The 23,122-nt window shown below is 41.1% G+C and overlaps 2 protein-coding genes across 6 annotated transcripts in view; one reads left to right on the top strand and one right to left on the bottom strand.

The window, feature by feature from the left end:
- Window positions 1–22,816, top strand: part of LOC135519044 (SPRY domain-containing protein 7) — a 42,597-nt gene extending 19,781 nt beyond the window's left edge. Inside the window, exons 2-6 of one of the 3 annotated variants that reach the window (XM_064944086.1) lie at window positions 5,982–6,030; window positions 14,797–14,913; window positions 18,929–19,095; window positions 20,258–20,360; window positions 21,560–22,816. In XM_064944086.1, the coding sequence (XP_064800158.1) occupies window positions 5,982–6,030; window positions 14,797–14,913; window positions 18,929–19,095; window positions 20,258–20,360; window positions 21,560–21,657 (534 nt within the window). In that variant the 3' untranslated portion in view covers window positions 21,658–22,816. Of the gene's footprint in view, window positions 1–5,981; window positions 6,031–6,736; window positions 6,867–14,541; window positions 14,648–14,796; window positions 14,914–18,928; window positions 19,096–20,257; window positions 20,361–21,559 lie in introns of those variants that run through there. The other 2 variants (XM_064944087.1, XM_064944085.1) reach the window with 2 other exon arrangements.
- Window positions 11,045–14,456, bottom strand: trim13 (tripartite motif containing 13). 3 transcript variants are annotated; one of them, XM_064944082.1, is made up of 2 exons: window positions 14,322–14,456; window positions 11,045–12,807 (listed from the first exon to the last, which is right to left on the bottom strand). In XM_064944082.1, exons 1-2 carry the CDS (start codon window positions 14,454–14,456, stop codon window positions 11,641–11,643), a joined length of 1,302 nt encoding a protein of 433 aa, XP_064800154.1. In that variant the 3' UTR covers window positions 11,045–11,640. The 3 variants fall into 3 exon arrangements, with proteins under 3 accessions (XP_064800154.1, XP_064800155.1, XP_064800156.1); XM_064944083.1 differs by lacking the exon at window positions 14,322–14,456 and adding an exon at window positions 13,545–13,649; XM_064944084.1 differs by lacking the exon at window positions 14,322–14,456 and adding an exon at window positions 12,889–13,445.
- Window positions 22,817–23,122: the final 306 nt, after the last annotated feature.

Here is a 23,122-nt window from a genome sequence, read left to right as displayed (position 1 = left end):
CTATCAAGTGGTGAGTTGACAAGAGAAACCCCTAGAGCCAGAAGTGAGCAGTGTTTTGGAAGTCAGCTAAGTTTGGTGTACATGGGCCTAATGTACATTTGTGTGTTTTGGTTTTCTGTACGGGCAGGTGTGAACGTAAGATTTTTACACTACTAGACATGTTTGCTATGCGAGGCTGGATGTGTGTGTGGCATGCTTTTCCTCCATATACACGCATAAACTGGTCATGGGAATTTGTTGTATGGGAAGCCCTCTCCCTAACCTTGACTGGATGTCTCCCCCAGTTCACAACATCCATCTGGACTGGTGTAGGGTTGTGATAAGGCTGGTAGTCTGTTTTTAATTAGTGTTCATCTTCGCATACAACTTTCATGATTACAAGATTTACATGATTGGCTTTATATTATTTTATACCTCCTGCATTATCCAATGGCTGTGCTTCCTCTTCTGCATTATCCAATGGCCGTGCTTCCCCTCTGCATTATCCAATGGCCGTGCTTCCCCTCTGCATTATCCAATGGCTGTGCTTCCCCTCTGCATTATCCAATGGTTGTGCTTCCTCTTCTGCATTATCCAATGGCTGTGCTTCCTCTTCTGCATTATCCAATGGCTGTGCTTCCTCTTCTGCATTATCCAATGGCTGTTCTTCCTCTTCTGCATTATCCAATGGCTGTGCTTCCTCTTCTGCATTATCCAATGACTGTGCTTCCTCTGCTGCATTATCCAATGGCTGTGCTTCCTCTTCTGCATTATCCAATGGCCGTGCTTCCTCTTCTGCATTATCCAATGGCCGTGCTTCCAGGTGTTTTTACTCCCTTTATTGTGTCCTCAGTCATCAACACTTTCATTGAATTAAAAATATGATTTGTGCTGTTTTTCAGTTGATATTAAACTTTTTTAACTGTATATTTTCATGTGCTGTATTAGAGTTAGGTGTCCCAGTATATCTAGGCCTAGTGTTTGGAGTGTTACACGGGCCCTACCTGACAGTGAATAGGGAGATTGCACACTAGGCTGAGAGTGGTGCAAACCTGTGGAGAGAAGAGCTCACTTCACACATCCCCTTTTTAGTCAAGTCTTGAGAAATGAAGAAACTGAGTTTGTGTTTAGGCTATGATCTGTGAGACTGTGTAGTCTATGGTGTGTATCTCTGATATCGGTGTTGTGTAGGGCAGGACTATACCCGTATCGAGATGTTTTCCTTGGCAAAAATAAAAACACAAAGCAGGTCAAATGTTTGTCTCTTTATGTAAAATATTGTGTGGTATAGCATGGAAAATAAACGCGACTCTGGATCACATGTTTGTTTCCAACATTTGGGCTGCTTTGCTAATGTTAAATAAGCTTTGTTTTTGTCTCCTTGCCACGATACTAACGAGTATTGCGATACTTGTATTATCCTAGTGTTGTGCAGAGGGAACCCCAGTCAGTCACTCTGCCCTGCCGTCTCTGCCTGCCTGGGGAACTACTGGACACGTTGTGTGTTGGACAAGTGGGAAGGGGGCTGCTTTCGTTGTTGCAGGATTAACGCCCACAACTGCATGACTGGTGTTTCTACGGCAGGGAAGGGGCACTATTTTTAGATAACAGGCCTGGTGTAAATTACAATAAACTGAACCTCCACCACCACCCCTGCCTCTAAACACCCCTGTCCAAAACAGTTACCTATGGCTTGTTACTCACCACTCCAGTCTTTTAGGGAGAAATTAACTCTAAAATAGATGGATTTGAAACCAAGTGTGGCTCAAGCCTCAAGTTCATACCCATTCTAGATGAATGCTGACAAATGCGATTTTGCTTAAACATGACTCGATTTTTGAAGCTGGTTTATTTTAATAGTGATTTATAAACTGTATAATTTCTCTGTACAAGAAGTCTTGGTAAGGATTTCAGGAAAATTGCAGTGTCACATGACACGCGTGCTGCTCTGGTAAAGCTGTTAGATGAACCACTAATGACATGCGTGCTGCTCTGGTATAGCTGCTAGATGAACCACTAATGACATGCGTGCTGCTCTGGTAAAGCTGTTAGATGAACCACTAATGACATGCGTGCTGCTCTGGTAAAGCTGTTAGATGAACCACTAATGACATGCGTGCTGCTCTGGTAAAGCTGTTAGATGAACCACTAATGACATGCGTGCTGCTCTGGTAAATTTGCTAGAAGAACCACTAATGACATGCGTGCTGCTCTGGTAAATTTGCTAGATGAACCACTTATGCAAACTCCTCATTCTTTGACACGACTCAAGTAAATTCTACACTCACCATGACCACATTGAGTATTTTGACATAGGCCTATATAATATTTTTTGAAAAGTGATTAAAGTTTGCAAAGTGAAACAATATTGGATAATGGACAAGAACATCTCTCCATACACAAGTATCCAGATGTACTTTCAACTTCAGTCTAGTTACACCAGGTCTCATCTGGGTACTTGTGTGCGGAGAGATGTTTGAAAATAAAGCCCTAGTGAAATTGCCCTATTAGTTTATGCAGATTTTTTTTTTTTGTATGATAACGTCTGCCGTTCATACTTAGTCCTTTCCCAGAATGCAATGCCAGGCTTCTGTAATTTATGTAGTCATTTTACATAGTTTATTTTGCCTAAACTATGACATTTCATGGCTGTTTTTATACTCCGCATTGTGCATAACATTCTCATAACCTAGCTAAAAATGTTAAAGGCAAAGTTAAATTCAGACTTTGGTTGAGGGTAAAGTTGTATCAAGTGAATGACAATCAGCCTCCCATAGAATCACAATCAATCAACATATTTGTTCATAAAATGTTTTTGTCTAAGTCATTACATTTACCATTTAGCCTACATCACACTAATAGCTATATATCTCACACAGCAGAACACAATTTTGTGTTGAATTGGAGGCCCCCAGTGGAAAGGGGTCACTTGACCTTTGCCCCCAGGGTCAGGTGACTCTTGAGGTTGTGAGTGCTGTAGGAATGGGTTCAAGGTCTGAGGAGTAGAGGCAACATGTCCAGACATGCTCCCTTCATAGGGTGACTGCAGGGAAAGGTTAAAGCCATAATGGTGTGTGTGGATATTGGGTTGTAGTGATTAATTGGTTGTGTGGATATTGGGTTGTAGTAACTAATTGGGTTGTAGTAACTAATTGGGTGTGTGGATATTGGGTTGTAGTAACTAATTGGGTGTGTGGATATTGGGTTGTAGTAACTAATTGGGTGTGTGGATATTGGGTTGTAGTGACTAATTGGGTGTGTGGATATTGGGTTGTAGTGACACCTGGTCAGAACTGCCTGCAGTCGACTCCTCTTGACCCACCAGCGACTGTCGGACCTCATCCACTCCTCTGGTTCATGGGAGTTAATTTATGATTGTCATATAGGTAAAAGAGAGGGAGAGAGTCAGAGGGGGAATGCCTGAAGGAGTGGCACTGGAGTGTGTGTGTGTGGAGTTTTTTTTATTTTACATAAATTCAGGTCAGATTTATTTTTCAATTTAACTGGGAGTGCAATTTTATTGAATTTGAATAATACCTATTTTACATCATTCACATGTCTGACTTGAAATGTAATCAACTGAGGTCTCTACACTAGTTGCTGGTATGGAAAATGTAGGTTATGGTGACACACATTTTTTCTTTATTACAATGTGCAGAACTGAGTCTGAAGCATTAATATTATTCAGGCAATAATGAACAGTTCTGTCGTGTGTGTGTGTGTGTGTGTGTGTGTGTGTGTGTGTGTGTGTGTGTGTGTGTGTGTGTGTGTGTGTGTGTGTGTGTGAGAGAGAGAGAGTGTATTTATATAGGGACCAGAATACATCCTCTGTACCTCAGACCTTAAATGTAGAAAATCAATGGAATTTAATTTTTGTTAATGTTATTTTTCATATTTTCAGCTTCATGAAATATAGGCTTGTTGCAGTTGAGTCCCAATCCTAAAACCTCCTTTGAAAGGGGGACAAATTTAAGTGACCTCATATCTAGGAGTCATTTGTGGTTTGCTGTGCTGCACATTTAGTTTTCGGTGGCTTTTTGACTCATTCTCTGAGAGATTGAGTGGTGACATTGCATCTGTTGCTAAATTCAGTATGAAGGAAACTGGGTTTCATCTTACTGTCTATGAATCCAAGTAGAAATGGGCTGGTCATCTTTTTGTTTGCATTTGATTGTTTTTGTACCTGTATCGCCCTTCTGAAAAATGATCAAGTTTGTCACAACAAACAGAAATCCATCAGTCATTAGTGTTCTAGCATGTCTTGGCCCACCTTGTCCAAATTAATATTGGGAGAGATGGTTTGTGTGTCTCCGTCCTGGTTAAGTTCACGGGGAGCCTATGTTCTATAGACACAATTTAGCAGGCATTAGCAATGCTCATGTAGCTTTTGTATATCATCCTTAACATGGAGTCCTGTACCAACGTGAAAACTATAAGATCTGAAATGGATAAGTTATGTAATACTGGAAATATTTTTGTGTGTAAGAGGGAGAGTGTAAAGGGACCAAGGGTTCACTTATCTCAAATTCAGACATGCATTCAGTATCAGCAGGTGTACTTTGCAATATATTTTGCTGAAATGACTTTTACGTTACGTCTTCTCATTGGTTGGTATAACTTGAGTGAATCTAATCTTGTTTGAAAATACTAGGCTAAATGTGTTACTATGTTTTTGAATGTTGTGTGATTTTAGGTAAGAGGTGTGTGTGTGTGTGTACACTTCTCTGCTCCTACCCTGTAATACAGAGGCCCATCTCCCAACATAGCACGGCGTTAACTCTGGGTTATTTCCTTATATACACCCACAGTCCTGTCCAAGATGACAGATGACGTCATTGTTTGTTAATCAGTATAAACACCTGTAGGGAATGGAAAACACCTATTATCTGCTCTACAATGTCTGATGCATTTCTCAAAAGGTTTATTTGAATCTCTGACAACATCCAGTTGTCGTTCAAGGTGGTGGTATTCCATGTCCTTTAGGATGCCTCTGTTTTACAGATTCATGGCTTTTTATTTAAACACATGTACATGCACCCTTTCTAATAAGTTACACCAATCATTTTTGAAAATGCTATCTCTGTCATGCCAGGGGGAAGTGGATCATCAACTAATTAATGGTCTTCGATGTACCTTTTTTTTAATCTGTTGGTGGTGTTGGGCAGCTGTTGAATTGTGCATTAGTGGTATTGGAGTGGTTATTGGACTTGATGAAATCAGCAGAAGCAAGTGATATTTGGAAACTAGGGTAACCATAATTGTGATGCAAGTTAATACCACACCATAACGCTTGTCACTTTAAACCCTGTTTGTATATGTTGCTGACCTGCCTTTCAATAGCTTCCCTTTTTGACCAGATGTGTGAATAAAACATCCTTCAACGTCCGTCAACCACGGTTTTCTTTTCCGTAGACTAAATGTTACTTAGCAGCGTTAGGGGCTATTCATTTTCAATAAGTGTCAAGTAACATTGACATTGAGACTTGATATTTATGTCCCTTTGTCATGCTATGGTTGTTGTCTCATAGTAGTACCTCTTCTGACTTTAGGGGATGGAGTGAGTAATATTGGATTCTGAGATCATTCATTTTAACTGAGCTCTTTCAAAATTAGCATTATTTTCTAAATGTATTGCAATTATCAGATTTGTTTTGTTGAGTAATTTAAGACACTAACATGTCTGAGGTTTCATATTGGTCAGTTCATTTTGGGAACAAAAAAGACTATGAAGATGAATGCTTTTCACTCTAACCCAAGACTTGGGGCCAGGTTTATAGACGTTGCACCATAATTTGGCTTAGTAAAACTGGCCCGGTTTCCCTTATAGGAACTGATTGAAACCGCATCTTCCCTTCAATTTAGCTGATCCGGACTCAATCTGCCATAATAAATAAATCTATATAGATCAATCACACACACGTACGTGACAGTTATAGAAGAGAAGTGTTTTTCCTTTATTTAGCTAATTACCTGACCTGACCCCATCCTTCCTGTGTTTTCAGATGGTTGGAGAGTCTTGGAGTTCCCTTCAGCCACAGAGACGATGTGTGTGTGAGTGAAAGAAAGATAGATATATATATATATATGAGAGGGGGGAGTTGGGTGTGTGTGTGAGAGAAAGAAAGATATATATATATATATATAATATATATATATATATATATGAGAGGGGAGTTGGGTGTGTGTGTGTGAGTGAAAGAAAGATATATATATATATATATATATATATATATATATATATATATATATATATATATATATATATGAGAGAGGGGAGTTGGGTGTGTGAGTGAAAGAAAGGTGTGTGTGTATATATATTAATATATATATAAATATGAGAGGGGAGTTGGGTGTGTGTGTGTGAGAGAAAGGGGATGTGAGAGAGAAAGGGGATGTGTGTGTGAGAGAGAAAGGGGATGTGTGTGAGAGAGAGAAAGGGGATGTGTTTGAGAGAGCAAGGAGGGGAGAGAGTGAGTCAGGATGAGTGTATGCAGGAGAGGGAGCTGGAGTCTGCGAGGATGTGTGAATGAGATGGAGCTGGTTGTGCTGTAGCAGCACAGAATGGTTTGTGGGTTACACAGAGATGCAGGCCATACTGTGCTGCAGCAGTAACGCCTGGACAGACGGGCATCTGTGGAACCATCCAGAAGAGTGTGTGTGTATGGGATCCACCTGCCTCGTCACTGGCTGCCTTGCTGTAGCAGCACGTAAATATTGGAGTTAAAACTACTGCTGAAGCCTCCAGTATTGCTCGTGCTGCTGAAGCAAAGCTGACCGCTCGCTGCGAGTCTGTCTGCATGCATCCCTCACGCGCAGTACGGGAGAACGATGCGCAGGAGGAGGAGGGGAGACACCGAGAGGGACGCAGTGTGTCATCTTTATGACAGGTACAGACATGAGGTTTTAAGTTGCTTTTGTCCATTTTATTTCCATTCTAATTCATTTTACAACTAGGACTGTTGTATTTTATAGTTCATTGCTTTGGAACATGTTCATGCATTTTTATATCCATTTGAACTATCTTTGCACATTAAATTACTTGTTTGCATGATTTAGTTGGCCCCATACTCCTTTACTTTTTTATGTAAACTCACATGTGCTGCATTTTCTAATAAACGTTTTGAAAGGGTGAACCTTTTATTTTATTCTCATGTTTCAGTCCTTGTAAGTTACCACACACAACTAGGCTACCATCCCTCTGGGCGCAGATGTCAGTCCAATGTCTAGTTTTGATTTACATTTGGATGAGTTGTCAACTAATGTGAAATCAACTAAATTAACCATGTCATTGGATTTAGGTTTTAAAATTTGGTGCGAAAAAAAAAAATGCTCTCAACTTGAATCTTTTTGCTAATCCAATTAGTTTTTGGGTGAGGGACGTAGGTTGAAATGTGGAAACAATGTTGATTTAACCAGTTTTTGCCCAGTCGGATGCTGTTTGTGTCCTTTCACGCCAAACAAACTCATGGGGTTATGCCAATAATTATCTTCAGAGAAAACCCAACTATTGAAATGATACAAATAAATTTCTCAATCTACCATATATTTGATCTCTATAAGGTGTATGTATAACTTGCACCAGCTCTTGTGAAAAATGTTCCACATTAGACCTATACCCTTACACTGCTGACTTAAGTTCACAAATCATCAGAGTATTATTTTATGCAAGGATAGGCCTGTGGGATTGGAACCTACCACCTGTGTAGGCCTAAAGCAAGCCACACTTGTCTAATTTGCATCAGTTCAATTTGAATGGTTAGCATATGTGGGCCTATTCAGAGGGTAAGTTTGCTTTTCTAGTTTTTATTTTTTATATTCCACACACTGATAATGTCAAGATCTGTTTTAATATGTATAGTAATTTAACCCTAGTTGAGGCTTTTGGGGGTGGTTGTCTTTTCAGCCAGAGTAAATGACCGTAGCCAAATGGCTAGATAACTGAATCCAATTTGGCCATTGGCCTATAAATTTTTAGCAAGCTATAGGCTGAAGATTTATAATCTTGTGTACAATTAGCCTAATATTTCTAGCATCTATCATCACTTTGCCAAACACTCGTGAATGTTACCTGCGAGCTTGTCATACGGCGAGTTTCACACCTTTCTACAGCGGTAAAGTCACCGGTCGTCCTATTTTCAATTGGGACAACCTGAAAAATCTGGGTGGGGCTCATGGGCAAACAGGAAGACTACCGCAGCGTAGCGGTCGCATGTAGGCCCATCATTAGCATAACTTTGATACAGGTCTAAAAAAGGTCCGTAATATTTTTGAGCCCATACGAGTTCCTGCAAGGCCATGCATGATCACACTCACCAAATGTAATCTGCAGAGAGGCTATAACACTTGGTCTATACTTTTCTGTCAATTGTTATTTAGATAGGTGAAATGTTTGCATGAAATTGGATGCTTGTTCAGCCTATCAGGGAACTTGGCCTAGCCTGTTTGAAATGTCCCAAATCTGTTTAAAAGCGGATAGTCTACATATTGGTTGTGCCAGCTAACATAGACAAAGGCTTTTAATAATCAGATTTTATAGAGGAATTTATCACTCATGTCCTAAACCCAGTCGCCAGTTATCAAGATGAGCCCAACTAGTCCATAGTCTAAAATCAGAGGATGAGATTTTCAGTCGAATGTCTTAACCAAACAACACCATCCCTATATTCTAGTGTGTATTTTACTATTGTGAAACTTCAGTAAATACATTTTCTCTGGCTTGATTTGGAACCACACATTTTGTGACAAGCAAATGACGCTGAGCGATGCAATGCCATTTGAAGGGAAAAGGGCTTATGAAACTGCCATGGACAGAAACCGAAAGTCATGGTTTTAGCAGTGCATGGGTTATGCTTGCATATCTTATTTTTAGGCTAATTGTAACTTTATTTTGCTATAAGAAAATAAAGCAAGGTGTTCCATTTTGTCTCTGGCAAATAGGCCTTAAGGCCTTAAGCACCTCACACATTGCGCTCTACCATCTCGAAAGTATGCACACGCAGCCCACGAGTTATGCTATATTTTAAATGCTACATATGAAAACAATCAATTATATCCTGAAATAAGACGATCGTTAAATTATTTTTGCAAACTTATTCACCAGAGGCGATAGCCTAAATTTCTCAGGGGACTTTATTGTAAACAGGCCGTAGGTATAGACTGCTTTACCTGCTCGAAAATAGTCCTATGCATTTATATTTTACTTCCCAACCTTTGTCACTGAAGGTTATTATCGAAAGAATATTATACTTTTTATTTAGGCTATTTTGGGTATTTTCTCTTCAAACTATTTTGAAGAGCACCCATTTCGTTTTATTAATTCCTATTCACATAGTCAAATGTATTTTAATAATCTGCCAAATGACTTTGCCATGCTTTATGTTGTGCAATTACTTAATAATATTTAGTTAAAGGCCTATTTAGGCTACGTCTTACAATGCCTTTGAAATATAACATTTTGTATTTTTGATTTTTGGGAATCCAAAAGTGTTTGCCAGGCATTCTGTATAGTATCTCGTTGCTCATTTGATTTCATCTGGTCAGCTATAGGCTACCAATAATTTGTTAATGTTTTATTCTAGCCATGCATTCACATGTTCCTTCATATGAGACAAATCATTTTACTTTAGAAATTATACAATTCACTAGTCAGATTTATGGAGAGGAATTGTAGGCTATAGCTATTGTAATATATTCTTAAACCCCTGATGTTTATCATAATAGTACTGTAATATAATTTATTTGGTCGATAACGTTTTGGGGTCTAAATATGACTTCAGTGGCTTATTTAATTGCAAAGAGGCCTTTCGGAGCCACAGTTCTGTGGATTGCGCGCCATAGACCATTAGGGTAGCCCTTTATGCTATTCCCACGGAATATTATTCAATATGTTGAATTTCGTTGCATTTTTAAGCGTTAATAGGAAGTGTTAGAAAAATACGGTAGGCCTACGATAATCATTATATAAGATCGTTATGCATGCTGGCACCAAGTCGGTCATCATGCCATCACCCAATATTTTGGGTGTATTTAGATAAATGCATCGATTGCCAAATTTCATAATATCAGTATATGTATTTATTTGAAGTAGCCTATTAGATATTATTTAGTTATTATAGTAAAGAGAAAGACAACTTTACATTTTCATCCGTTATTTGCCTGGTAACAGTAGGGCTATATATAGCCTAGGCCTATACATGCCGTGACGTTGGTACTGAATTCTGGTCGGTGCTTACATCAGGTTTTTGTTGTGGTCTGATCCTGGGATTTCCATCAGGATTTCGTTCCTTCAGAAAAATTAAAACCGCACATGTCCAATGGATGCAATGCCCAATTTTCATTAAAACGTATGGCCCAATGTAGGCCTATATTGTTGCTTCTAGACAATGTTGCATATGGGATGGATCTATTGAGTATAGCCTGTTAAAGTAAGAATTGCTCTTCCGTCATCTACTTGCAACATGCATAGACTGCATAACGGGCCAGTCGGCAAACTATGGCCATATGACAATCCGTGGCATTCAATGTTGCGTACACATTGACATTCACTGGGAGAGTTGATTAAATCAATTTAATCCCATACATGTTTAATTAGTTGTTCTAAATGGAATTTAATAATTAGATTTGGCTCATTGCCTTTCAATTTTGCACAAAAAAAATGTATAGGCCCAATGCATACGGCCAAAAAACAATCGTCATTCTGGTCATAACGTAACCTAGGCCTAAAGGCCAATACATCATGTTTTTGAATAATGCAAATTAAGTTACTATATGATATATTTAGACAAGCGAAGCCGTTTTTTTCTATAGGCCTAGTTATGCAACATTGAACCTTGGCCCCGTGGAGGTTAAATCGCGCAGTGATGACCGATCCACGGGGAAGACAAACATCAAACGAGCATTTGAACGCCTGTGCAGGTGCATGGTATTTCATGTCACGTGAGCAGTGTGCAGGCACACCAATTGAAGCTTCATTTATGACCTTGACCGTAAAGTAGCCTACACGTGCGAAAAAAAGTGCCTCCACAATTTGTGAAATCCCCTCAGTCACTCAAAAATAAAGATGAAGGAAAAGACCAAATTTTTTGTTTTATTAGGCAAAAAACGAGTCTGGTGACAGGGTATGAGGCATTATGACAACTCAACAGATGGTCAATTAAAGTAAGGCAAAAATAAACGACAGCACTTAAACTCGATGTAAATATTAGGCCTATTCTACCATCTAGCCTGTGGAATGTATAGTAAAAGAAATCTCCTGAGGTGCCAGACTGACCTGTGTGATCGATCTTATGGCTTGGAGAAGGATGGATGGTGTTTCTGGTCAGAGTTGATGCTTAACATTCACCAGAATAGCGTTCTCAAATGACAACATGTAATGTACTGCAATAGTGTTTTCATTTGACTTAGTGTTGTATGGTTGTTCTACGTTTAGATCATATATATATTCACAAAGCATGATACATATGTGCTTCTAAATACTTGAATAGCTTTCTAGTGTTTGCTATAAATCTACTTATAGCATGGACATTGCTTGCTTTAGATCCATGTAGCAAAAATAACACTCGGGAAATCTAAAGAAATGTACAATGGCTAAGAAATTCGCTAGTTGTTTTACAAGGCGGTCAAGAAAATCGGCAGGTGTCTTAAAGAGGTTCGGGATACAGTTCAGAAACGCACCCACCAGGCAACGCAGGCATCCACTACCTCTCCCCAGCACTGCCACGCACCGTGAGCCAGTTCCAGCCATCCAGACAGCACTGGCAGGTAGACATGGCCGAGCGAGGAGATTTGGGCTGATACCGCGGTCAGGCTGTCCGGCTGCAGAAGGACCAGAGCGCATAAAAGGCACACAAAAAACACGACCACTCTCCCCAGCGCTCTGCCGCCGGAATGCGGGGTCGTTGAGCTATACACGCCACTCTCGTGCGGAACGGAGAGCTTGTCCACATCTTTGAGCTTCATCGAGTCCCAGTTTTTGACGTCAAAATTCCTGACCAGGGGACCGACGTCCATGTCTGTCCGGGAGGGCAGCGGAGTTTCCCGGACAACGCGCAACTTCTCCCTGAACTTCTGCATCTGCTCGAGAAAGCAAAGGGGGTCGGTCACATTCCTGAAGGACTCGGCGATGCTGAGAGCGCGCTTCTGCTCCACCAACGCATCGCTCAATTTATTGATCTCTGGGTCGTAGGCTTGCATCACCACCAACTTCAGCGTCTCAAAATCTGAGAGGATCTCGTTCTTTTTGTGGTCCAGGGCGTTGATCAGTTTGACAAAATATTCGGTTACTTTCTCTGCGTCCCTGGAAACTAACTGGAGCGCCTTTTTCTTACTGGCTTCCAGTGTCTCCAGGCAGGATAGAATATCCGTGCTGTGCCAGCTCTCCACTCCCTGGGACAGCTCCTCAAATGCGGATTTCTCCTGCTTGTACGCGTCTTCCAGGGCACAGAATGTATGTCCTTTATGGTCGTCAGTTGTTGCACAAAATCCACAAATAAGTTTCAAGTCTGTGGCACAGAATATATTAAGCGGTTGACCACTGTGGTGTTTGCACAGGGCCATCCTGGGCAACACTCTGATTTGGTTGTATTTCTCAACGATTCCACGTAACGAGTAGTTGATCTGAAGGCTGTTTATGCCGTTTTGAGGAGTCTCCTTGCGGCAACTGGGGCATTTGAACGGGGGTCTCCAAACAGGTCCTCGGTTGTTCCCCTCCAGAATCCCCTCCAAGCACTTCTTGCAGAAGCTGTGTGAGCACGGCAGAACTCGGGGGTCCTCAAAGAGACAGCAGCAAATTGGGCAAGTCAGGTCCTCCTCTAGAAGCTCCATGGTGTTCTGAAATAAAATACAACCAGGATTGAGTGGCGAATAAATCGAAAATAATAGATCAATACACTATCCGTCAGTTAAACATACCCGTTTGTTTAGCTACATCACCCAACAGCGCAATAATTCACAGGTAGTGATGGTGGAAATGCACATCAATAGAATTACGCATGACAACACTTTGGATAAAACGCACAGACTATCCACTCCAGCGACTGGTGTTAAAATTCAGCCACCCTAAAAAAGGAAAATGAGGTGTCGATGTACCCGCGTAAAATATGAAAATAGAAAGCGCAGTGGAACATCATGCCTGGATGTATAGACTATTTGGCTACAGTGAAAAACCTATCGCAACAGTCCCTATTTGTTTTTCCTATGTTCAACGACCTAGTTTAGTGTTCACACTCGATGTTTTTTTTTTATGAGACGGGATATCACGCAATCACGACACAGCCGTTTCATCCAACTGGTCTATATATAGATGAGATGGTAACGACTAAGTTCCCACTCACTTTCGATTTGACTTCTGATTTAATGTTAATAGCCTGCTGAAACGTATCCTTAGCAATATAAGCTATGCTGCATAAACACAAACTTCCACCAACGATTACCACTCAGTATAAACAAGTTTCAGTCTATAAATTAGATCACACACGAGTATGTCCTATTGGCACGGTATTGAGGATGGTTATGACAGCTTTTGAAAGCGTATAGCAACATGCAACTGGACAAAAAAAAACACTTACCAGCTGCTGAGACGCACAGTGCAACGCAATCATGGCGCTTGTTGCTGTGCAGACTTCGCCCTTTCCGGGAGAAAAAATTAACCATTTCATGACCACAGCACTACACTAGCGAACCTTCCAGCTCCAAATAGCGCGCACTATAGTACGCGCCTGATACAGTGGCGCGCAGAAAGTAAAAACATCTCAGTGATATTAATGGCAGCGTTTTTTTAAGTACATATTTTTTTTATTTTAAAGAACAAGATGCGTTTTATTTTTCAGTAGGAACAATATAGAGGATCCCTTCAAATTGGAGAGGGGAGGCGGGCTGTTGCTATGCAAAACATTTTTACAGCGTGAAAGATTGTCAACCATTAGGTTCTTAGTCACCCGGATTTTGATCACTGCCGCTATCGCACCATTTGTATACGTCATTATGAACTTGAAGTAACGTTAATCGATTCTTAAGTGTGAAGTTTGAACGTCAGGCAATAGTGCATGTCAATTTGCATTGTAATTTTCATCCCCACTGATACCCAGTGCATGGATACAAAGTAGCCTATTGGAAGTGCTCTCAAAAGACTTGGTGATAGGCTACTGAACTGGCTCCTTTTTTAACTGACGACATGTAGGCCTACCCAGCAACAATATTGGTGCTCATTACAGACATTTGCCCCGTTATTTGATCCCAGATGGAATTCCCACTCTACACACATTTGATCATGCCATGTGTACCAAGCTTGACACATTGATAACCAATTGCTACTAAGTCACGTGTAAAAAAAAAATCATTTTGACCTTGATTTTCTTCCCTTGTTTCCATGCCATCAGGAGTCGCTGCTTTATAAGCAATGTGATTGGACGCATTGGAAAGGAGCGCATATATGGCTCATGGCACTGTGGTATGACGGCCACCAGGTGTCGCTGGTTCATTATGATGGTAGTTTTCTCATGAGCTCCTTCAGCTCTTGTTGACTTCTTCGGCGTGACTATTTCCGGGTAATATTTTAGCACAAGAATGGCTGCACTGTTTACGTGTTGTCTGGGATGCTGCGGAGATGGGGGAACGGGGCATATTCCCCTCAAAGAAATGCCTAACGTCCAGTTAGACACGCATCATATGGGTGAGAGGAAATATTTCTGACGGTTCGTTGTTTTAAGCTGGAAATCTTCGAGAGAATGGCGATGGGGTTGACCTAGCTACTGTTCAGCTGGCTGTTTTTGACAACGCCGTCGTAAATAAAATACTAATATAGATGTTTTTCTTGTACAGGCACGGATGTGGTCATCGTGAAGAGTGGCCGGAGAATATGTGGCACCGGGGGTTGCCTCGCCAACGCTCCCCTGCACCAAAACAAGAGTTACTTTGAGTTCAAGATCCAGTCCACAGGTAATGATTGAACATGCGTCCATGTAACGTTAACGTTACTGTCCACCTGCCTGTCTTTGTGTGGGAGATCAAATGGATAAGGAACTATGGGGAATATCATTTGGTGTGCGCGCATCAGGCAGGGTAGCTTTGGGACGTAACATCGGAAGTTTGTATAATATAATAACAATTCCCCGAGTTGTGATTCACTCTGGTGGCTGGTAACGGGAAATTACCTTAACTTTACAATATAGCCGACATCACCAAAAAAAACGGTCTGTCAACAAAATATGTATAATATCTAGAAACTATTACTTACCAGATGTAAAGTGTGTCACTCGCTATAAAATGGACGTCTGAATCCAACTTTTGTCCTTGGTGACTTTTCGTAACAGGTTAGGATAAGACAGGTCTACAGCTACAATATGACGATGGTCATGGCTATAATGGACTTTGGTCATCGGGTCTAACGGTCATCTTGCGCTGAACTGCGCATGTGCACGCCTTCAAATCAAAGGCACTCCTTCGGTGTAAGTTGTTTTTGACAAATGAAAACGTGTCAGTTTTTCACGAGGTTTGAGTAGTGGCATGTTCAACGACATTTTCTTGAATCTAGGTTGTGCCTTTAGATTGAGAAAATGAACAACCTAAGGAATAATTTTATTTTATTTCTTATTGACTTTCCAAACCCTGGCCTGTTTGGCCTTGAAGTGGAGGAGGACCTGTTGGACTGTATGTTCTGAGTGTTTTCTGAGCACAATGTGTTCTCTCCCAGGTGCTTGTAAGGGCACATATGACAGACAGTTAGGATTCCAGCTGAGGTGGTTTAATAACCTTGATTCACATAAAGCAGGAATTGCACAGCACAGAGTATGTGTTAAAGCACAAGGTATTGTTTAAATTGTTTTAACCAAGAGTGTGTGTGGTTCTGAAAAAAAAGGAAATGACATACAATAGTAAATGACCGGTAATAGTAATAGTAAATGGCCGGTATAAGTAATAGTAATAGTAAATGGCCGGTATAAGCTTAATACAACCTCCAATTACATGATCTGTAAAGAATACGGCTACAATAGGTTATGTGCTGCACAGGACAACACGGCTGTGACTTCACTAATGAAAGATCAGATGGGTGCAGCCACACAGCACCATGATCCTCACACAACTGCATATATATATTATATATGCAGGCACCAAACCAGTCAGAAGTTTGGACACACCTACTCAAGGCTTTTTATGTCTTTTACTATTTTCTACATTGTAGAATAATAGTGAAGACATGAAAACTATGAAATAACACAGATGGAATCATGTAGTAACCAAAAAAGCATTAAACAAATCTAAATATGTTTTATATTCTTCAAAGTAGCCACCCTTTGCCTTGATGAGAGCTTTGCACATGCTTGGCATTCTCTCAACCAGCTTCACGTGGAATGCTTTAGCAACAGTCTTGAAGGAGTTCCCACATATAATGAGCACTTGTTGGCTGCTTTTTCTTCAATCTGCGATCTTAACTCATCCCAAACCATCTCAATTGGGTTGAGGTAGGTTGATTGTGGAAGCCAGGTCATCTGATGCAGCACTATCACTTTTCTTCTTGGTCAAATAGCCCTTACACAGCCTGGAGGTGTGTTGGGTCATTGTCCTGTTGAGAAACAAATGATAGTCCCATTAAGCTCAAACCAGATGGGATGGTGTATCGCTACAGAAGGCTGTGGTAGCCATGCTGGTTAAGTGTGTCTTGAATTCTAAATAAATCACTGGCAGTATCACTAGCACCCCCACACCATCACACCTCCTCCTCAATGCTTCACGGTGGGAACCACAAATGCAGAGATCATTCATTCACCTGCTCTGCGTCTCACAAAGACACAGCAGTTGGAACCAAAATCTCAAATTTGGACTCATCAGACCAAAGGACAGATTTCCACCTGTCTAATGTCCATTACTTGTGTTTCTTGGCCCAAGCATGTCTCTTCTTATTATTGGTGACCTTTAGTATCAATCAAATGTAGGAAGGGCGTTATAAATACATCTGCTGATGTCACAAAGTGCTGTACAGAAACCCAGCCGAAAACCCCAAACACCAAGCAATGCAGGTGTAGAAGCACGGTGGCTTAACTCCCTAGAAAGGCCAGTAGTGGTTTCTTTGCAGCAATTCGACCATGAAGGCCTGATTCTCCTCGGAACAGTTGATGACGAGTAGTCTGTTACTTGAACTCTGAAACATTTATTGGGCTGCAATTTCTGAGGCTGGTACATGTAATGAACTTATCCTCTGCAGCAGTGGTAACTCTGGGTCTTTCCTGTGGCGGTCTTCATGAGAGCCAGTTTCATCATAGCGCTTGATGGTTTTTGCGACTGGACTTGAAGAAACTATCAAAGTTCTTGAATTGGTCCATATTGACGGACCTTCATGTCTTAAAGTAATGACGGACTGTCGTTTCTCTTGGCTTATTTGAGCTGTTCTTGCCATAATATGGATTTAGCCCTAAAAAATGCCGTCTTCTGTTGTGTGAAATTCATAGATTATTGCCTACTTATTTAAATTGACTGATTCCCTTATTTGAACTGTAACTCAGTAAATTTGTTGGATGTTGCGGTTTTTTATATTTTTGTTCAGTACAGTTACTTCTTTCTCAGAGATCATCCAGCGTGCATCTACTTCACATCACCGGTGGGCGGCGCTGCAGCCCTCCTATGATGAACTCATATTTATTCTCCATAGTCTTTCATACAGGTGTGTTTCGCAAGCATTCCCGGAAGTCGCTCTCAGATTTTAGCTAACCCTATTTCAAACTAACCTAATTATCCAAACCTGAACCTAAATCACTTCCTGTCATAGCTCTATACCACTTAGTCAAAACCCTGCTTCCGCTAGATGGCTCTCTTATCCTTACGTCGTTTGTCATTCGCATTAAACCAGACAGGAAGAGGCGACGCGAAAGGGTTTACTCTGTCCAAAAACTGTCTGTATGGAGGTCAATGAGTATCGATCTTGGTCAACAAATGTAATTTCTAATTTGCCACCTGGGGCTTATTTGATCAAATATACGTTATGTAATGGTTAGGTTGTTATGAATGTACTGATAAGTGGACGCACATGGCATTTCGGCAACGTTGTGCCTGTTCACACTTATCTGTCCTTTCATTGGCTATAATGGTCCCACCTGGTGTTGCCTCCGCTCGCCTGCCTTCCATCTTTGAGGACAGGGATGTATATTGTTAGTGTCACTCGACCATCTTGTTAAAATAATATACACTATTTTATTGAACTGCACGGCTGGTAATACACTTGTCCCCCGGCGACCGGTTCGTACATAAAACATCCTCCATTCAGTCTGGAGAAGTAGTTTCCTTAATGGAATGTTCCGCCGGCTAAAAAAGGCTGGGAGAATATGCATACCGTTTTAACAAAACACATTTGTTCACCACAATGCTAGAGTGGCTAATGCTACTTGCTGCGCTGAATTGGAATATTGTGTTTTGTTAAGACAGTATGCATATTAACAATTGTTTAGGTTGGCGGGCCATTAAATCAGGTTAAGGAGGAGAATGACGCATTTGCAGCCTGAATGGATGATGTTTTATGTACAGGGGACACGAGTGTATTTACTACCAGCTCTGCAGTTTAATGCAGAACGTCGATGACAAACGACGTAAGGATAATAGCGCCATCTGGCGGAATCAGGGCTACAGGCAGAGGAGATTCCCCTCGGTCCACTCCAGTGGTTCTTGGATTTACAGTACACAGCCTCCACTGGGGGTACGTGTGGGTAGAAGTCTACATACTTACTGTCCTGAACCAGCCTGGTTACACACCAACAATAGTTGCTGGAAGCGATACTGGAAAGCAAAAAAAGCCAGTCCAAGCTAGCCAAAACATTGACTAGAAGGAATGCTCTCCTCGTAGTCGAAATGACCATATACCAATATAGTTCCACCTCCTGAACTTCAAATAAAATGGTTTGAAGACCAGCACTGTACGGTTTGTGTTGGCAAGCTTGTTTTTAAAGGTTCTGACATCTGTGTGCAGGTATATGGGGGATAGGTGTGGCAACTCAGAAGGTGAACCTGAACCAGGTCCCCATGGGGCAGGACATCAACAGCCTTGTCCTGAGGCATGATGGCTCAATGTATCACAACAACGAGGAGAAGAACCGCCTCCCTGCCAATAGCCTTCCACAGGAGGGGGACATTGTGGTGAGTGGACTGGTCTGGTGTAGTGCAACTAAGCCTGTTGTATACATATACTCAAGGTTTTTATTAAAGCGTTAATGAACATGCTCTATAACATCTCTAACAAAGCAAGGAAAGCACATGGCATAGTTGAAACACAGCAATATTATTATCTTCTGATAAAAGGGAGTCCAACACCAACTACATAGGCAAAAAAAGGAATGCGAACATCTTACTTACTCAGTAACGCATCCATGTTATACAGAGAAAAAAAACATTAGTCTTTAGCTTTAAACTACACAATAAACATGTTCTCCAAACACTACACAGTCATGCTTGCAGTCAGAGCGGAAGAGGTGTAGTGGGTGGGTCCACTCCTGTCAACCTGTCCACGTAGGAAACGGTGATAAGCAGGTCAATAATGAAATGGCCTGCCTTTGGGACAACAACTCCCATTGTTCGGTCGGTGATGAATTAGTATCTCTGTTCCAGTCCATTAGGTTGTCACACTGATTCTGGACAGGTGAGGCTACTTAAGGTGTTTTGGAGGAAGTCCCACCTCTATAGAGGTAGATTGGGCCAGGTCAGAGATCAAATAGAGTTGTATAAGTCACATGCGTCGAATACAACAGTGAATGCTTACTTACGAGCCCCAACAATGCAGTTTAAAAAATACGGCTAAGAATAACAAATAAAAGTTACAAGTAGTTAAAGATCAGCAGTAAAATAACAATAGGGAGACTATGTACAGAGTCAATGTGTGGGGGCACTGGTTAGTTGAGGTAATATGTACATGTAGGTAGAGTTATTAAAGTGATTATGCATAGATGATAACAGAGTAGCAGTGGTGTAAAAGAGGGGGAGAGGGGGGACAATGTAAATAGTCTGGGTAGTCATTTGATTAGGTGTTCAGGAGTCTTATTGCTTGGGGATAGAAGCTGTTTAGATGCCTCTTGGACTTGTACATAATGAAGAGATGCTCATGTCTCTGCCCAGTAGGAGTTGCTGTCCCAAAGTCAGGAAGGCAGGCGACAAGCTTAGGTCCAAAATAAACCCATAGAAACACATTGGGCTTATTTTGGCAAGAGTGAAACCTTTTGATTGACCTCTTCCTCTCTGGACAGGCTAAGGGGAAATTCAGCCAGAAGATGTACAGGGAATCTAATCAGTTGTTTTTTCGTCTCAGGGCATCACATATGACCATGTGGAGCTGAATCTCTATCTGAATGGGAAGAATATGCACTGTCCAGCTTCAGGGATCAGAGGCACCGTGTTCCCAGTGGTTTATGGTGAGTGTGTGTGTGTGTGTACACAGCTGCATGCACAGGGACCTTCATGGTCCAAACATACCAAGACAGTCGTGAAGAGGGCACGACAAAACCTTTCCCCCCTCAGGAGACTGAAAAGATTTGGCATGGGTCCCCAGATCCTTAAACGGTTCTACAGCTGCGCCATCGAGAGCGTCCTGACCGGTTGGATCACCGCCTGGTATGGCAACTGCTTGGCGTCTGACTATAAGGCGCTACAGAGGGTAGTGAGGACGGCCCAGTACATCACTGGGGCCAAGCTTCCGGCCATCCAGGACCTATATAATAGACGGTGTCAGAGGAAAGCCCATAAAATTGTCAGAGACTTCAGTCACCCAAGTTATAGATTTATTTCTCTGCTACCGCACAGCAAGTGGTACTGGAGCGCCAAGTCTAGGACCAAAAGGCTCCTCAACAGCTTCTACCCCCAAGCCATAAGACTGCTGAACAATTAATAAAACCGCCACTGGACAATTTACATTGCTGCTACTCGCTGTTTTATTATTTATGCATGGTCACTTCACCCCTACCTACATGTACACATTACCTCAACTAGCCTGTACCCCTGCACACTGACTCCGTACCAGTGCCCCCTGTATTTAGCCTCATTATTCTTATTGTGTTACTTTTTATTATATTTTTTACTTCAGTCTACTTGGTAAATATTTTTTTAAACTCTTCTTGAACTGCACTGTTGGTTAAGGGCTTGTAAGTCAGCATTTCACGGTCAAGTCTACACTTGTTGTATTCAGCGCATGTGACATGTTGATTTGATTCTTACTTTCTCAGGAGGGAAAACTACCAATATCAAAGTTTTATTCATATTTTGTTATTTCTCTTAACTTGTATTAACATCATATATGTTAACCCTTGCTCTCCATTTTGTTAATTCCCAGTGGAAAACAATGCCTAGGAAATCTGCCCCTGAAATATTTATGGTTCTATTTTTCTGCCACAAGAGGGCAGTAAGTACACAGCTGAAACTGACATCCTTCCTTTTGGTAGCATATGATGTTAAGGTAATTTAATACTACTGTTTATTTGCTGTTGCTGGCACACAGGGTTTCCCATGTGGTTTCTAACGCTGAAGTGCTAAATTGAGATCCAGTCAGTGAGTTATACCTGCTAAAGTATCCTACTGAACACTGACTTGTTGATTTGATCTTTCTCTTCTGTCCCAGTGGATGACAGCGCCATCTTAGACTGCCAGTTCAGTGACTTCTACCATACGGCGCCGCAAGGCTTTGAGAAGATTCTGTTCGAGCAGCAGATTTTCTGACCAGCACCTCATTATACCTCCAGGCCTTTACACACACACAACCCTCAGCGCTCCTTGTTGCTCCGCAGAGATCTGTGACCCACACCCTCGTTCCAGCTGGTTTGAGTGTCCCTCTGTATGTGTTCTGGTTACTCTGCTTTAAAGCTGTTCTGGGTCCAGTTGGTTTAGCTCTTGGTTGATGCCAACACTGGAGCAGTAAGAAAATTGATCCCAAGTCAGCAGTGAAGGGCATTGAGTAGCCAAAGTGGTGTGTGGGTGGGTGTGTGTGTGTGTGCATTTGCAGCTGAAAGATAGTCAAGTTAGTCAATATTGCTTTGCTTCAGTTGTAATCATCCTGCATTGCAACAATTTGTTATAGTTGCTGCTTCTTTCTGAAAAGAGTTTAAAGAATGTTTGTGTTGAGTCTGCCAGTATTGTTGTGCAATCACTATACATGTCCATTGGTCTGGACAAGAAGCCATGTTGAGTGTTCTTTACTGCTACCTATATATGGTTTGATTATGGAATCTCAATGAACTCTTAATGCCATATTGATATGTGGGGGCATACACACCCCAAAATATATATACAAATTGTATTTGTTTATAGCTGACACTAATGTTCGATGTTTTGTTTCCCTAATAATTGACATTGATTTAGTTATTCGTATTTAGATTTTTCATATTTTGATCATGATCTGTCATTTAAAATAATTTGTCACGGCTCTGATGGTTATTCCAAATTGGGGTTGGGTAGGTTACTTTCTGAATGTAATCCTTTACAGTTACTAGTTACCCGTCAAATTCTAATCAGAGGCGCAACTTTTGGATTGCCCAAACTCCGTAACGTATTCTGATTACTTCTGGATTACATTCCTTTTAAGAGGTGTTAGAAAATGTGGAAGTAATCCAAGAAGTAATCTAGTTTTTCTAAATTATCTGTGATCTTACAACAGTTTTGCTGTTACTCCCCAACTCTGTATTTGTGGATGTGACATTGTCCTACCCTACTTTATTTCAACCGTCAGTTGAACACATGTCTCCTTTTGAAGTTTGAAAACTGTCTCAAATGTTAAACGCTTGTTTTAGTTTGCACTAATGAGATGTATGTTGAATATTAACCCACACCTGAATACTTATTGTCTAATACAATAAAGAAACTTGTCTCTAGAAGCATTTAACTATTTTGGAACTCATTGATTTAATAGTATGTGGGTGTTTTAGAAAAGGTTAAACATTCGGCTTAAACAAATTGGGGCTAAGCTTTTGGCACAACACCTAACGGTGCTTTCACACTTGGTCACTTTCAGACAATTTTTGCGAACTCAGTGCGGTTCGCTTCTTTCTTTGTACAGTGTGAACACTCCAAAGGAACTCAGACCGCTCAAAAGAGCCACCGAACTGAACTGAGACCATCTTGAGATGTGGTCTGAGTTTGATTTGCTTGAATTCTGCAGTCCGGTTCCTTTTTATTAGGACAATGTGAA

The sequence above is a fragment of the Oncorhynchus masou genome, chromosome 29 (assembly GCF_036934945.1).
Source record: "Oncorhynchus masou masou isolate Uvic2021 chromosome 29, UVic_Omas_1.1, whole genome shotgun sequence".
NCBI classification, from domain to species: Eukaryota; Metazoa; Chordata; class Actinopteri; order Salmoniformes; family Salmonidae; genus Oncorhynchus; species Oncorhynchus masou.
Note: the sequence above shows the minus strand (reverse complement) of the source record. Positions and strands in the feature narration are given on the sequence as shown.